This window comes from Polychytrium aggregatum (genome assembly GCF_025602895.1).
Source record: "Polychytrium aggregatum strain JEL109 chromosome Unknown BJ171scaffold_2, whole genome shotgun sequence".
NCBI classification, from domain to species: Eukaryota; Fungi; Chytridiomycota; class Chytridiomycetes; order Polychytriales; genus Polychytrium; species Polychytrium aggregatum.
The window spans coordinates 187,172-203,144 of NW_026516204.1; the positions used below are offsets into that span (position 1 = coordinate 187,172).

At 59.0% G+C, this 15,973-nt stretch overlaps 6 protein-coding genes across 6 annotated transcripts; all 6 read left to right on the forward strand.

The window, feature by feature from the left end:
* The first annotated feature begins 401 nt into the window (after window positions 1-401).
* Window positions 402-3,251, forward strand: BJ171DRAFT_485774 (uncharacterized protein). Its single transcript, XM_053109152.1, has one exon. It carries the CDS (start codon window positions 630-632, stop codon window positions 2,814-2,816), a length of 2,187 nt encoding a protein of 728 aa, XP_052971297.1. The 5' UTR covers window positions 402-629; the 3' UTR covers window positions 2,817-3,251.
* A 138-nt stretch (window positions 3,252-3,389) lies between these two features.
* On the forward strand, window positions 3,390-8,060 carry BJ171DRAFT_437197 (P-loop containing nucleoside triphosphate hydrolase protein). Its single transcript, XM_053107966.1, has 17 exons — window positions 3,390-3,730; window positions 3,871-3,913; window positions 4,020-4,196; window positions 4,432-4,601; window positions 4,692-4,821; window positions 4,922-4,969; window positions 5,093-5,199; window positions 5,371-5,460; window positions 5,566-5,932; window positions 6,037-6,104; window positions 6,182-6,277; window positions 6,399-6,542; window positions 6,648-6,737; window positions 6,808-6,954; window positions 7,187-7,333; window positions 7,523-7,609; window positions 7,735-8,060. Exons 1-17 carry the CDS (start codon window positions 3,419-3,421, stop codon window positions 7,846-7,848), a joined length of 2,337 nt encoding a protein of 778 aa, XP_052971298.1. The 5' UTR covers window positions 3,390-3,418; the 3' UTR covers window positions 7,849-8,060.
* Window positions 8,061-8,234: 174 nt separating this feature from the next.
* On the forward strand, window positions 8,235-9,268 carry BJ171DRAFT_485777 (uncharacterized protein). Its single transcript, XM_053109153.1, has 3 exons — window positions 8,235-8,301; window positions 8,411-8,649; window positions 8,815-9,268. The coding sequence occupies exons 2-3, from the start codon at window positions 8,413-8,415 to the stop codon at window positions 8,956-8,958; spliced, it is 381 nt and encodes a 126-aa protein (XP_052971299.1). The 5' UTR covers window positions 8,235-8,301; window positions 8,411-8,412; the 3' UTR covers window positions 8,959-9,268.
* A 132-nt stretch (window positions 9,269-9,400) lies between these two features.
* Window positions 9,401-11,215, forward strand: BJ171DRAFT_485778 (uncharacterized protein). The gene has a single exon (XM_053109154.1). The coding sequence runs from the start codon at window positions 9,418-9,420 to the stop codon at window positions 11,050-11,052; it is 1,635 nt and encodes a 544-aa protein (XP_052971300.1). The 5' UTR covers window positions 9,401-9,417; the 3' UTR covers window positions 11,053-11,215.
* Window positions 11,216-11,308: 93 nt separating this feature from the next.
* On the forward strand, window positions 11,309-13,461 carry BJ171DRAFT_485779 (uncharacterized protein). Its single transcript, XM_053109155.1, has 7 exons — window positions 11,309-11,672; window positions 11,802-11,897; window positions 12,043-12,210; window positions 12,368-12,540; window positions 12,636-12,827; window positions 12,948-13,131; window positions 13,220-13,461. Exons 1-7 carry the CDS (start codon window positions 11,570-11,572, stop codon window positions 13,369-13,371), a joined length of 1,068 nt encoding a protein of 355 aa, XP_052971301.1. The 5' UTR covers window positions 11,309-11,569; the 3' UTR covers window positions 13,372-13,461.
* Window positions 13,448-15,887, forward strand: BJ171DRAFT_111410 (phosphorylated CTD interacting factor 1 WW domain-containing protein). The gene is made up of 4 exons (XM_053105452.1): window positions 13,448-13,947; window positions 14,143-14,991; window positions 15,130-15,337; window positions 15,461-15,887. The coding sequence occupies exons 1-4, from the start codon at window positions 13,519-13,521 to the stop codon at window positions 15,808-15,810; spliced, it is 1,836 nt and encodes a 611-aa protein (XP_052971302.1). The 5' UTR covers window positions 13,448-13,518; the 3' UTR covers window positions 15,811-15,887.
* The last annotated feature ends 86 nt before the right edge of the window (window positions 15,888-15,973 follow it).

Genomic DNA, 15,973 nt, shown 5'->3' on the forward strand with positions numbered 1-15,973 from the left:
TCGTCGGCCGGCCAGCGGCAGCCTCCTCGTCAACATCGTCCGGGCTGGCGCTGTTGACACCAACGCCGACCTATCGCCGCTCCCAGACGCCCGCCAGTCGCAGCGGCGACTCTCCCCGTGCATCGTCGTCAGTTGCCCATGGCCCCTTTTGCGCCAAACGGTCGGTGGTGTTCCTCCTTGCAGCCGTGGGCGTCGCTGTCGGCCTGAGGCTGCGGTCCGTTCTTGGGCGGCTGTTGTTTTGGGTCCTCGGGGCTCGTGTTGATCGTCTTCGGCCGTCAACAGCCCGTGCTGCCCTTGCCGTGCGCCGCAGTGTTTCTGCCTCGATGCACCCACCCAGGGCCCCTCGCTCTTCATGCCGACACAAACACCATCTACGGGTGGCACGGCGCTCTTCGGCGACCAGTCCCTCTTGCTGGTGCTGTTGCTCACGGCTTGCCTCCCGTCATGTGGCTGCCAGGCCTCGTTTGCAATCTGATCCCCCCCCCAAAAGGGTCTGGATGCAATAAAAGATAGGCAACAGCGCCGGGTCGTGCCCGCCCTCACGTCCTTCCCCACCCTTTCCCATCCCTTCCCACCACCCACCACAACCCATCTCAACCCATCTCGACCCAGACTATTCGATACCACAAATGGCTGATGATCTACCAGACTCCGGTCCAGCCACCCAGCACCCCATCCTCGACCTCGTCGATGCGGCCCGCGAGATTCCCGCCTTTCCCGCCTTCCGGACAGCCGAGCACGATGTGCCAGAAACCCTGACCTTCAAGCAGTTCTGGGATCTCTGTCAGGCAGTCGCTCAGTCCCTCAAGGCCCTCCCGGGCTGGGAAGCCACCGGCGACTTTGTCGGCATCTACGTCGACATCGACATCAACTGGCCCGTCGCCATCTACTCGCTGTGGATCCTCGGCAAGTCCCCCGCTGTCTTTGGCACCCATTGGTCGCGCCCGGTCCGTGAGGCCATCGTCGAGCGTCTCGATGTCAAGTTTGTTCTCCACGGAGCCGTCCGTCCCGGAGTGACCCCGGGCATTGCCCTCGTCAGCGTCCCAACGCTCCGCCAGCAGGCCACCGTCGTCCCCGTCCCTGCCGATCGAGCCTATTGTGCCGAGCGCCTCCCGACAATCGAGGCTGTTTGCCACACCTCTGGTACCACCGGCATTCCAAAGTCCATCTTCACGACCTTCTCCAAGCTCACTGTCGACATGGACTTGCTCCATGGACGCATCCTCAAGCCGTTTACCGTGGTGCTCGCTCCGACCTTTGGCACCAGCATGGCCATGGTGTCGTCCATGGCCAAGAATCGCTGCACCATGTGGTTGGCCAAGCCCACGGACGACATCTCCACCAAGATTGCGCGCATCGCCGGGATGCTCCGCGACGGCGTCAGTATGGTCCTTAGCTCCTCTTCGTACCTGCGGCTCCTGATTGCCTACGCCGAGGCTCATCGCGAGGTCTGGCCTAGCCTGGACAGCTACTATCTCACAGGCGAACTGGTGACGCCCGCCATGATTGAAGCCGCCAAAGGCGTCTTTCCCCACGCCGACATTCGTTGCATGTTTGCCTCGACCGAGTCGGCCTCGGTCGGCGCAATCAGCTCCATGTTCATCCCGGCGTCCATGCCACCACCCAAGCAGATCGTATACCGCCTGCTGAACCCACAATGCCACCTTGTGCTTCTGGACGACGATGGCAACGAGCTGCCTCCCGAGGCCAAGCGCGGAATCCTCTGCTTTGCCGTTCCCAGAGACGATCCCCGCGTCGACGGGCCCGAGTTCTTGGCCGTCACCCCGGACTCGCCCAAGCTGGCGTCCTTCAACTTTCTGCAGGATGGCCGTCCACGGGTCTGCACCTCAGATGCAGCCGAGATTGTCGACGAGCGCCACTTCATCATCCATGGCCGAGCCGGCCGCCGCCTCAAGCAGAATATGATCTTTGTTGACCTGGATGTTCTGGACGAAAAGATTGTCCTGGGAATGGGCGAGTATTTCAAGGACAGCTTCGTGACTTCGACTGCCAGTGGCCACGTTGCCTTGCTCTATGCTCTCAAGCCAGCCCACGTCGGCAGAATCAGCAGCAAGCAGGTCCTCGACGAGATTCACAAGATCCTCGCCTACAATGAGTTCTCGGGCGTCACGGTCCACAATGCCATCGAGCTGCCGGACATGATCTACAACGGCTCTGGCAAGCGCGACCTCAAGGTCCTGACCAAGATCGCCACCCAGGCCGAGACCGAGGGCCACTTTATCGAGTATCCTGTCCTCCCAACCGAGGGTGCGTACCTGGCCCGAAAGATATCCAGCCTGGCCTCGGAGCTGCTGGACATTCCCCGCCTGAACGGCCGCGACTTTTACTTTGCCGGCTCGGGCTTTGACATCACATCCGTCGCACGGCTCTCCGAGGGCATCGAATCCGAGTATGGGACCCACATCGATTCGGGGCTTTTGCTATCCAGCGGCATGTCCCCCAGCCGGGTGGCCGAGATCGTTGGCGCCCGCCCTTCTGTCGATGCTGCCCCTGATAGTGGCATTGCAGTCAACACTCCCGGCGGGCCGCTGTATTCCCCCGGTGCAAGTTCACCCGCAGCCGACGGCTACGGCTACGGCCACGGAAAGCCAGCCATTACTCCCGGCGACGGAGAGCCAGCAATCGCCCCGGTCGAAGGCGCCTCTCTTCCTGCAACCGCCACCAGCGCCGAGACCGTTAATGCAACCAGCGCCTCTAATCCCTCTGCAAGTAGCAGCTCCAAGAGGCTATCGTTCTTCAAGAGAAGACCATCTGCCGCCACCCAGCGCCATGGCATCAAGTGCTTGATCCAATAGGCATCTCGCACCTCCACATACTATCGCTATGGGTACCGGCAGATACACCTCGCTAACACCATCCGTATGCTGTGTCTCTCTGTCCGTCTGTCTGTCTGCTGTGTCCTACACTACGACCTGTATCCTTCTTGCGGCATATCTCTGAGCTTGTCTCGGCCTGTTGTCCCGCCCATCGCTATGACCATCTTCATTTGTCTGGTATTCGATCTTTTTTTCTTTCTTTCTTCCTCCTCATTGCCAATGCCAACAATCCTCATGCTATCCCGACGGACGCTTTGTTTCTGTTTGTGGAGGCCCCTCAATCCTTTGGCTGTTCTCCGTATCCTCATTCTGCCCTGCACACTTTCCTTATCGATCCAAGTTCGAAGCACCCCAAGCAAACCACGAACCTCGTTCTCAACAATTGATCAATACAATTCCACTTTTCTCTCTCTCTGCTTCTCTCGTGCTTTGCTGGAAACCAGCTTGATGGTCCTGGCTCGAGTTCGCTGCGGGGGAGTGCTGCGCGTTGGGTTGGTCCTGGCATCTCTGGCTCAATGATCCCGCTCGTCCTTGATCTGGCTGTCGCTTTCCCGCTGCCATCGGCCTCTCCTTCCTCGGCCATGTCGACACCTAAAAAATCCAAGGCATCCAAGAAATCGTCGGGTGACGGCAAGCAGCGGCCGACCCCGACCAAGACTCCGTCGGGCAAGTCGTCGCGGCAGCCCTCGGAGCACATCCCGGAGCCCATCGAGAAGCTGCCTCCGGTCCCGATCGAGCGATTCCTGGTCGAGCCAAGCACTGCTGTCCATGAAAATGCCCGACCACACCATTTGAGGGTCTATGTGCACGCCAGAGACATGGCCGCTCTTGGTCTAGCTGCTGGCCAGCTGGTGCAGCTCACCAAGGACGACCCGATCAAGGATGCAAAGAATGTAGGTGCGCTGCTTTGGCTCCACATCCGGAATCACCACCACCAACACCACCACCGTCGCAAATTGATGTCGATTGAGCATGTGGCGGGGTCGCTGGCTTACTCAATCTTGGCATATCCGTTGTTTCCAATCCCTTCAAGATCGTCGCCATCAGCTGGCCATCATCTGCACCAGCCCGAGGACGTAAGTCTGTCGTTCACACCGAGTCGCAAGGCTCGAGTTGTCCATCGTGGCTCAGCTTCAGCGAGCATGCCAGTACGCTCACACACCCATCCCCTCCGCCAAGCAGAGATCCAGATCGGTAATCTATTGCGCCAGAACGGCGGGCTGGAGCTGGGCTCCTATGCCACAATTGCTCCTTTCCTCGGCTCGATATGGCCGTGCGAGCGACTCTCGATCCAGCCCACGGCCGATATTGGCATCTCTTTGGACGAAGCCTTTCTCGTCTATGCCAAAGAAATCATGGGTAGGTGCTCTTGGATCCTGCATCCTGCATCGATGTCGGCTCCTCTCTGGTGGATGGCTGGGGCTTTGCCGGGAGCCTGGCTGGAGCTCTGTCGGTTCAGTGTCGATCTGCACGGATGGGTCGCAGCCGAGGAGCCAGTCGCTGCCAGATCGAATACGGAATGCAGCTCGGCTTTGAACCCAGCATCGCTGACATACATGGCGGTTCGGGTGGGGCTTGAAATCCATCTCTCCAGTCGATCTGAAGTATATCCAAGACGAAACTCTGGTCGAGATCCTGTACTATGGGAAGCACCGACAGTTCCGAGTCCGAGTGCTCGGTCGGCCCCACAACCAACCCGAATCCGACATTGTCGTCTTTCACGTCGCTCGATCGACGACGCTCGTTCTGGTGCCCTTTTCACAGGTAGAATCAAACACCACCTGGGAATCAGGGCTGCTGCTGCCTGCTGATCTTTGCCTCCGTGACTTATGCCTTCGCCATACCGCCATGCAGCCGGTCAAAGCAGAAGACTCAAGCACCCGCATTTCATACGATACAATCGGTGGACTCTCGGACCAGATCAAGATTGTGCGGGAGATGGTAGAGGGCCCGCTGCACAGCCCTGAAAAGTACACCGCCATCGGTATGCCGTCTGGTCGAACACGGTTTGTGCCAATGGATGCTGCGACAGTCATTAGGGCCGCTTGTGGGGATTGCTGACTGGCTCGACTTTGTCTTTGCAGGGCTGAAACCTCCCCGAGGGCTTCTACTCTTTGGACCGCCTGGCACTGGTAAGACCAACCCCGGTACTTGCGATAGCGCCACTGTGTCGGTGTGGGTATGCCGGGGCTCGCGCTGGATGCATCGCCCAGCATGCGCGGATCTAATGCTTGCAAGTATATCACACCTCGCAGGAAAGACACTCATTGCCCGGGCCGTGGCTGCTGAAACAGGAGCACACTCTATCGTTGTGAACGGTCCAGAGATTATCAGCAAGTTTTATGGCGAAACCGAGGCCAAGGTAAGGGCCGGACGAGGGCTTGGTGCACTCCCATTAGCTGGTTCGCTGATCTATCACTGAGCGCTGATTTTGACCACTGATTCCTGACATTACCGATGGCCGACGCTGCATCTCGCCAATGACTGCTGGCATCGGTTGCTGCATGTCACTATCCTCAAACCTGCCGTGCAGCTGCGAGCAGTATTCGAAGAGGCTGTCGATCGCGCTCCCTCAATTGTCTTTATCGATGAGATCGATGCCCTGTGTCCCAATCGCGAGGAGGTCAGTGCAGCCCCTTCGCTGAAAGGTGCGCTAGTGCAATGGCATTGCTGCCGCGTCGGTGCTGACCAAAGTGCATCTCCTCCCTCTGCGCTCTGTATCGGACAGTCCTCCTCGGAGCTGGAGAAGCGCGTGGTTGGCACCATGCTGACCCTCATGGACGGAGCATCGACCTCAGCAGAAGGCGACCGCGTCGTAGTCATTGGGGCCACCAACCGGCCCAATGCTCTGGACTCTGCACTCAGACGACCCGGGCGCTTTGACCGCGAGATCGAAATCGGCATCCCAAATGCTCAACATCGCCACGAGATCCTGCAGGCTTTACTGCGACGCATCCCGCACGACCTAACCGATAATCAGCTCCGAGAAATCGCCGACGTGACCCACGGCTATGTTGGGGCCGATCTGGCGGCCGTCCTGAAGGAAGCCGGCCTCAAGGCTATCCAGCGAACTGTCCAGGATGGAGGCGGCCAAGGTACTATCGCGCATAGATGCAATGGCAAACAACACGGAGCACGAGTGGCGACAGAGGCATGCCTCTTTCTCGAACTGAGTCTGTGCGCTCCAACCTGCTTGCAGATCTACGCATTCGCTACGAAGAAGCAATGTCAGCGCTGGAGCTCGTGCGTCCAAGCACAATGCGAGAAGTAAGTCGCAGCTGCTGTGCTTGCCTCAGCCGCTTGGGGTATGGGCTCGCTCTGATTGACGCTTCCGGATATACCAGATCATGATTGAAGTACCCAAGGTCTACTGGACCGATATCGGGGGACAGGAAAGCGTCAAACAGCGACTCAAGGAGGCGATCGAGTGGCCACTTAAGGTTGGGACTGTGACCACACATGTGTGGTCAAGACAGAGCGCAGAAACAGCAAGTGTGCTCGCATGGCGCTGTCCTGGGCAGCGAGGAGGTGACCCGCTGACCGCCTCCCCTGTTGATGCAGCATCCACACGTGTTTGAGTACTATGGCATCAAGCCGCCCAAGGGCATTCTCTTGTATGGACCACCCGGCTGCAGCAAGACCTTGACAGCCAAGGCGCTGGCGACGGAAGCCAAGTTGAACTTTATCGCAGTCAAGGGCCCGGAGGTATGCTCACCGACAAGCCATCGATCGCTCTTGGAACTCACGCTGGTGCCCGCGACGACCACCATCTGCTCGGCTGACCGGCAGCGCGTCTTGTGTCTGTTGCAGCTCTTTAGCAAATGGGTTGGTGAATCTGAGAAGGCCGTGCAAGAGATCTTCAAAAAAGCGCGGGCAGCTTCGCCGTCCATAGTGTTCTTTGTAAGTATTTCTGGGCATCGCATGCTGCTGCGGTCCCTCGTACTCATGCGGCTTTGCTTGGCCTGGCCAGGATGAGATCGATGCGATTGGTGTCCGTCGCGGCGGAGAGGACTCGGTCGGCGATCGGGTGCTGTCGCAACTGCTTGGGGAAATGGACGGCATCGAGCCACTGGTCAATGTCACTGTCGTAGCTGCCACCAACCGGCCCGATATTCTGGTGAGTTGTAGAGTCGCGCGAATGCTGCAATGTCTATGCTGGATCTCGAGCTGGGACAAGGCTATCCAAAGTAGCTCCGCTCAGCAGCATGCACTCGGGTGCGGGCCTGAGCTGTATTGTCGCTGCGTGGGTGGTGCCTTGGGGCCAAACAGACTCGACGACTGACTGACGCTGAGGGACGCAACTCATGTGAATGATTGCCGGCATCCGATGCATGTATTTACTATGACAGGACAGTGCCCTGCTTCGACCTGGCCGCTTTGACCGCATTCTCTATGTGGCTCCGCCGGATCTTGCCACGAGGCGAGATATTTTCCGCATCCAGCTCCAGAAAATGCCCTGCGCTGCGGATGTCGATTTGGATGAGCTCGCACAGCTGGTAAGCCCGTAGCAACAGCCTCGGCGCTCGACGTTTATGCTGGCATCGATATCGGCACTGATATGGACGCCAGTGACCAAAGGACGTGATGGCACGTATTGGAGCCGGACTCGACGGTCCATGGCCGTGGCAGAGCTGCTGATGGCTGAATGTGGACCGCAATTATGCCTCTGGCCCCGCCTCTTCCAGACCCAAGGATTCTCGGGAGCCGAATGCGTCTCGGTGTGCCAGACGGCGGCCATGAAGGCCATGGAGGAAGACATTGGCGTTGATGCGGTAAGAGTTGCTGCTTTCAGGATACCAGCACACATGGATCGGACGGATGGGACCGCGAAGCTAACCTAGCCAAATCCTGCACGGTTTGCTTGCGTGATCGACACCCCATCGCCGTGGGAACGCAGGTCGGTCGCAAACACTTTGCAGATGCCGCTCGAGCGGTCACCCCCCGCATCACCCCGGAGATGCTGGCCTTCTATGACCAGTTCCGCAGCCGGTCGGGACTACGGAGCATCTGAGCAGCATCCGCAACAACACGCTGGATTTCTGGTGATCCCCATTCCAAATGTACAGCCATTCCAAATGGTATATTCCCTCCCATGTATATGTATCATCTACACATATCATCCACACATATCGTCCACACATATCATCCACACATATCATCCACCCGTACATCCACTCTCACACGTACATCCACTCTCACACGTACATCCACTCCCACACGTACATCCACTCCCACACGTACATCCACTCCCACACGTACATCCACTCCCATTCCCCTGCCATGCCCCATCTCGGCCGCACGACATGGCGCGCGTCCTCCTGTGCGACGCCCTGTGCCCGCCGCACCGGATATGGCAGACCCGCCTCGTGGCGAGCAACTCGCCATCCAGCGCTGGTCTGCCCCGCCCATCCAACGCTGGTCCCCTCGTCTATCCGCCGACCCGTCTCGTCCAGTCCGTGCGTAGGTCTGTATCTCTTGTTTCGGTCGTCGGCTGTCCCGCTTGGTTTGCTCCCGTACGTCTCGGCTCCCCCGTCTTCCAAGTTCTCAACTCCTCAACTCCCACCACGTCCCAGCCATGCCCGACCCGAAGCCCGACAATTTTGTCAGCCGCAACTTGCCGGCCACAATCTTCGCCAACGGATTTGCCTTTTGCTTCCCACACGGCCAGGAGTGGTGCCATCTCTGCTGCGTCGACCACCGTCTTACCAACAACGTCATTATGGAGGACGATCTGACACCCGAGCAGCACGAGGAGGTGCAGGACGGCGGTGGCGACGACAGGCCGTCCGTCTCCATCTACGGCAAGTTCCAGGTAAACATCCTCGATCCGCCCGTCTCCTCGGTGCCTGGCAGATATTCAAGTCCTGCCGGATGGTAGCCGTCGCATGCTGCCCGTCGCATGCTGCCCGACCTGGCCCCAGCCTTACCCGTCTGTCGATGTATTCTCTCGCTGCCTGCCGCTCGCCTTGGCCCCAAGGTCCTGCCCGACGACCGGATCTCGTGCACGATCCACGAGGTCGTGGGCTGCAAATTCTGCTTCGACTTTCCCAAGATTGTCCTCCGCAGCATCCAGAGCGAAAAGACCTGGGTCAGCAAGCGGTCCAGCTACCTGAGCAACTAGCATCGGGCTGTTCTTGGCTTGCTGTCCCGGCCGTCGCTGGGATCCTCCTCCTCCAACCACCACCACCACCACTCGTCCTGCAATTTCTCTCCGTTCTCCGAGCTCCAGACGCCTGGTCGCTGCGGGCTAGGGTCAATGTGGCCATGTCCCCGTCCAGGCCAGGGTGCCCTGTATACTGTCCTGTGCATGGCCGTGTTCGTCTGCCTGATTTTCGCCCAAGGGCTGCCCTGGTCATCGGACCGCCGGCTGTCTGGCGACGAATACAAATCGTCAACGAATGGCCCGAGTGTGCACTGGAGGAGAACCCATACCATCAACCATACCATGCATTCTCGGCTGGCTCTTGCGGCAAGTCGAGGCCCACACGACCGATCCGGATGTCCCCAGGTCCGTCGCCGAGCCAACAGCGCGGTCTCTGCCTCAGTCGTCCGTCCGCCTGCTCTGCTGCGATCTGCCTCCATGGACGCCGGCGACGCCGTCCCAGCCTCTCCCGCGCTCGATCGCTATCTGTCGCAGTACCATGTTGCCTGGTCGTTTGCCGACCCGTCCTTCCGGACACTACGAGCGCAGATCCGCATTCCTGCCGGGACCGTCCTGCTGCCCAACCGGGCGCTTGCCGTCGCTGGGCTTTCGTCCCAGGTCTGCCACGGATGCGTCGTCTCGTTTGCCGATTCTATGGCCCAGCCGCTCCGATGTGCGGCCTGCCAGCAGGCATTCTACTGCTCCAAGAAGTGCCAGAAAAGCGACTGGAGCCTCGGCCACAAATCCGTTTGCGCCTACTGGCGGCAGCAAAAGTTGCTGCCCAGCGATCGGCAAGTTGGCCAGAGCGACGACCCGAGCAGTGCCAGCAATGCCCAGCGCGAGATCATCGAAAAGGACACCGAGATGCTCCTCAAGACCATCGCGGCCTTCCGCAACCCGGCCGACCCTGCCGTTCAGATCGCGAGGGAGGTGTTCGTCCAGCTCATGTCCCATCTCGATGAGTGCGAGCCGCCGCTCCGGACACAGTTCCATGAGATAGCCGAGCAGACCGTCAAGATGGATCCACCAGGGCTCGCCCAAGTGGCCGATCACTACAAGCTGCCTCACTACGCCGACGACGCTCGCCATCGCAGCCAGCTCGTCGAGACCTTGGCCCAGTTCTTGGCCGTCTACCGATGCAACAACTTCTCGATGCACGACTCGCAGCTGTTTGTCTATGGCGAGGGCACCTTTCCGATCGGGGCTTTGATGAACCACTCGTGCCTGCCGAACTGTGCCGTGTTGTTCGACGGCCAGATGCAGTACTTTCGCACGCTGCGAGACATTGACGCCGGCGAAGAACTGACCGATGCTTATGTCGATGGTATGGACTATCGTCCCGACAGACAGACCAAGCTCCTTGACAAGTACCGGTTCTCGTGCCGATGCGATCGATGTGAGCCGCTGGACTCGAGTGGATTCTCTGTCGTCGATCGAGCAGCAACCAAGAGCCACTGCGATCCAGAATCGATCCTCGGCGATCGACCATTCGTCTACACCTCCATGATGAGCAGCTGGGTCCCGGCCGTCCTGCCGGCACCGCAACGTAGAGATTCCTGTGTCGGGGATCTGGCGTCGTTCCTTCGGATTGTTCTCGACGACTACCGTGAGCTGTTCCTCGTGTCTGATCACCAAGCGTACCGGCGCATCCATCTCGAGCTGGCCCAGCGCATCGTGCTGCCTCCCTCAAGGCAGTTTTTGGATCTATCGCTGTTCACGCAGCTCTCGACCGAGCTATACACAGCCATCGACGCGAACGACTGGCACAAGGCGGCCGTTCTGTCGCTCTATGTCCTGGCTGTGTACTTGCTCTTTTACGAGCGTCACCACCCGATGGTAGGACTACAGTGGTTGCTCTGCGGCAAGTGCCTCTGGAATGCTTCGGACAGCTTGGACGATGATACTGATCGGCAGCACGTCGTTATAGAGGCACGCATGTGCCTGGAGACGGCGGTGCGGTCGCTGGGCATCAGCCACGGCTCGGAGGGTCTCGGAAATCGACTCCTCCTGGCAGATGCTGCCGAGTTGCTCCAGGTTGTCCAAACCGAGTTATCGACGGCGCCTTGTTCGTGATAGCGAGCCGACCGCCGATATTCCGGGCTGGTGGGTGGTTTGGTCCTGGAGCATCCATGGTATACACCCATGAAGTGCATCCATGAAGTTCATCCATGAAGTGCATCCATGCAATACATCCATGCAATACACCATGTAATACACCATGTAACGCATCCACAGTGATATCAAAGAAATCTCAACCACTCCGTTTGCCTGAGAGCACGCCACACGGATGAGAGTGGCGAGCAATGATCGCGACATGAGCCCGGTCAGACTCCACCGCTGCAAGTCAGGGCAAGATGAGTGCCTGGGATGAGGGAGGAAGACGCAGGGTACAGAGCAAAGTTGCTAGCGGACTATATAGAGGTTCGGGTGCTGATCAAAGTCGTCTGATGCACACAAGCCATCCGCGAGTCGAGGAGCCCCGTTTCATAAAGAGCCAGGGTTCCGCTCCGGCCGTTGGTCCGCATCTGGCCTGATCGGCTGGCCAAAAGCAACGAAGAGCCCCGGTGACTGCTCCCATTACCCAGCTTCCATGGATAATTTATCAAACCTCGGCCTCGATTTTATGTTCTGGGCTTCGTGCAAGCTCAACATCCGGGACATTCATCGCATGGCAGTTATGGAAGAGTACCAAGGTTCGTCATGGCCCAAGTCTCGGGCATTGCTCCCCTCCCCCCATCGAGCCGTCCAGCCCCATCCTCAGCAAGCTAACCATGCGTCCGTCGACTGATCTGTGTCTGCTCGCACTCTATCGACCGCCGCAGATGTGTTTCGGTACAAGGGTCGGCCTGTTCGAAACGCAGAGATCTGCGGGCTGATCGTCGGCATCGACGAGTCCCATTCGCGGATCGGATACCTGGGTGAGAAGTGTGGATGAAACACTGCAGCATGACGAGCTAATCGTCCGAGAAAGCCCTCCAAACTGGCCGTCTCATGTCACAGTGCGCTCTGCTCATTTGAACGGGATTCGCTAATGGGTGCATCGCTGTCGTCTGTCGTTGCCAGTCGACGACGGAACCGGAACCATCAACTGCTGGCAGTGGCTTTCCGAGCCGCCGAGCATCGGTGCCGAGGCCGACCAGCATCGGATCATGAGCCTCGGGGACTGCGTCGTGGTTTCGGGCAAGATCAAGGAATATCGCGATGTTCGGCAGCTCACCGTCAACAGCATCCGTGAGTACGGCATGGCGCTGCAGTCGACTGTCCCGCTCGATGTCAACGGCCGATACGGTCCTGAAGACGACACTGCGCCCATATCGGCGATGGCACTTGGTGCTGGAGCCAAGAACTGACGGAACTCACGACTCCAAAACGTATCTGGGCTGTGTAGGCGTCGAGAGCGATCCAAACTTTGAAGCTCTGGCATGGATGCAGACGATCGACGCCAAGCTGCGGGCATATGACCGACCGATTGTCCTGTCGGAAAGCAGCCAAAGGGAGCTGGCTCTCCGAAAGACCCAGAGCCACAACGAATCTTTCGCCGTCCGAGGCCCACAGTCGCCGGTGCGCCGTCGAATCATGGTTATCGCTTGCACTGGCTGGGCCTGTCGCTAGCGACCCACAAGGAAGCGCATCCGCTAACATCTGTTGCCCTCCAGGATGATCTAGTGGCGTACGTCCAGGGAATTGCCCATGCGACTGAGAGCCATGTCAAGTATGCTGTCGAGGCATACATGCTGCATGAGACGGAAGGAGTCGAGTTCCAGCGGCTACTTGCTCTGGAAGCGATTGTCGAGCTGGAGAAACGCATCCGATTGCGGACGGCCGATGGTCAAGAAAGCACAGTGGATGTAGGCTATCCTGCGCGCTGGGGGGGGGGAGAGTGCTTTGCAGATCACCAGTGCGCTTTATGCCTGTGTTATTGCGCTGGATCTCACTTGCACCAGATCTGACCCATGCTCCGACGCCAGGAACATCAGCCTGGCGTTTCTGGCCGACGAATAGTTGCGCTGGTGCGACGGGCTGTTGCAGAACTCGTCACCGAGGGGCGGATCTTCCTCAAAGACGGCGATCGGGACATTTACGAGGCGATCCAGCCAGCATGCTCCATGGCCCGGCAGTTGCTGGAGATCATGCGTGCCGAAGGCTCCCGAGGTTTGTTGGCCAGTCGATTCGGTGCTCACGCTGAGAGGCGGCAGGCCGGCAGCGCGCTCACCCTGCCGATTCTCCCGGACGATGCCAGAGTACTCGCAGGACTATCTCGCGGCCAAGCTCCATGCGAGCAACCCGGGCATGGGCAAGTTGCAGCCCAGGGCCGTCGCCAGGTGCCTGGGTCTGCTGGTCGAGCACAGCGACATTGTCCAAGTGGCTGACGCGTTTGTGCTGATCGGGTAGCCAGCCACGGTCTGGCCGGCAAATACAGCGGCTGCTGCGCATCGATCTGGCCCAACCGGCGATTTTGCATGTCGGGTTGACAGAGCAGCGGGCTCAGCCAACATCCCGCTGGAGAGCGCTGGTGCTGGGGCTAGCCGAATCGCTGCCATGGACGAGCCATATGCCGACGAGCCGTATCCCGACGAGTCGTATGCCGACGAGCCGTATGCCGACGAGCCGTATGCCGACGAACAGCATCCGGGCGGTGTTCCTGGCGCCGCTCGGCCGCTCTCGACCAAGCTCAGAGAAAACAACTACAATGTCCAGCATTCGCTCCACAGCGTCATCCGCCTGAGGCCCGAGGAATACACCCGAACGTACCTCCCGCCTCGCGAGCGAGCACCGATCGAGGAGGACAGCAACGACTCGTCTGTTTGGGACCCGTCCGTGGACACCACCAAGAAGACGAAAAAGTACGCAACCACCTATCCGCGCAGCGGCGAGCTCAAGATCACCAGCCTCTCGGTCGAGGCTGTCCGGCAAGCATTCGATCGTCGCCTCCGCAGAAGGTTTAAGCAACTCCTCCGATCCGTCGAGGTATGTCTGCGAGGCACCTTGTGGATCTAGATCGATGTGCTCATCGAGGGCAGTGTGGATCTGGTTTGAAGCTCGAGATCGATCATCGCCGCTGGCGAGACATCCTTCAGCGGCACTGCCGTCGATCTACTCGGCCATCTCCATTTGCTCTGAACACACTGCCTGACACATGACCATGCGCTGCTTGGCCTCTAGCTCGCACCGCCAATCCAGGCGTATGAGCGCTGGGTCTTCAGCGCCTGGAGCAAGTCGACCAAGAACCAGCGAAAGGATCCCATCATGCCCTTCAACATCGTCGTCGAGGAGGGGCTTGTGTCGGATCTCGTCCGCGCTGGCATCAAAGAAGCCGTGGCCAAGAAGATTGTCCGTGAGTTGGGAAGGGAATCGACCCGGCTTGTCGAGAATCTCCTGCGATTGCAGAAGCAGGCCGATCTCGAACCTGAGGCAGCAGATCCGGCGGCTTACGAGCAAGCAAAGCCAGCAGAGTCTTCTCGGCCGACCAGTGCATCGAAAGTGAAGCGCACCGAGTCCAGTAAACGGTCAGCGAAGGCCGTTGATAGTAGCAATAGCGACCGCGCCGATCGGCACAGCCAGAACGACGGATCGGGCGCCGAGAGCGATGGCGAAGACGAGGATCCCGACCACGTTGTGCTCCAGCGCAAGTCCGTCGTGATCGCTCGGCATCACAACAGCATCGATGTCACCTACGGCGCAAGGTCCTTTTGCAAGCTGACCCCGGCCCACCACGACAAACTCTTGGAGCTGTTCAAGCGCTACTCTGGCCAGCCCGAGGAAATGTTCCCGCAAGCACTGATGGCGCTGCTGATGCGGTACAAGTCGCTGCTTGGACATGGCTTTCAAGCAGCAATGCCGACCGCGGCCATGAAGGTTCTCCAGCGCGAGTTTGGCGTCGAGTTCGAGTGCTTTGCCTCGCCGCTCAACACTCGCTGGGGGCGCTATTGCTCGGCCTTTATCGACACGGATGGCCCCTTTGGCTCGCTTGGGGACTTTTTCTCGTTCAAGCCGTTCGAGGGCAGCTATGAGGTACGACCGACATGCTGCTTGTGCCGTGAGTCGAGCCAGTATGCATAAGGGCAATTGGCGATCCCACATATGGCTCAAGATGCAGATCGACTGGCTGCTGCTGGCACTCACTGACTGCATTGGTCCTTGCTGCTGCAGGTCAATCCTCCGTTCATCCGCCCAGTCATGGAAAAGATGGTGACCCACATCGAGTCGCTCATGGAGGCTGCAGAGGCCGCGAAGAAAGCGCTCTCGTTTGTTGTTGTGCTTCCGGGGTGGGAGGAATGCTCGTCGTGGTCAGCCATGAAGACGTCGAAATGGCAGCGGGACGTGCTGCTCCTGCGTGGCGGCGATCACGGATTCTTTGGTAGGATGGCATGCGTCGCCTGGCAGCTCGGGTGCAGTCTTTGATGCATCTCGTCTCCTGTGCTAATCACTGCGTCTCCTCATGCGCCAATCAATGTGTTTCCCTCCTCCTCCATTCTATTAGATGGTGCTCAACACCAACGGCTCGACAAGTACCGTCCCTCCCCTTATCCTACGGGCATTTTTTTCCTCCAAACGAGCGCCGCCCAAGTAACGTGGCCGGTTACGAAGCTCAAGCTTGCCAAGCTTCAGTATGCCATGCAGTGTGCGCTGCCTTCGGCCTCAGAGTCGACTCGGCGATTCAGGACGGGCCGAGGATTCGGCCATCTTGATGGCGGAGGCGGAGTGTACAAGGGAAAGACGAAAAACAAGCGCAAACGCGATGATGCCGGTGACGACAACTACGCCGATGGCGACAATTACACCGATGGCGACAACTACACTGAAGGCGAGACGATTCACAGCGCATCCTAAACGGACCAGGACAGCCATAGAGTCCTTTTCTCTTGATCATGAATACACACCCATCCATCGCCCGTCATCACCAAACAGTGTGTTCAAGGAGTCTGGTATTGTGGCTGCCTTTGGGAATGCATCGTGGAGGCAGGGTAAGGGACACACACCGGGTTCATGGGCA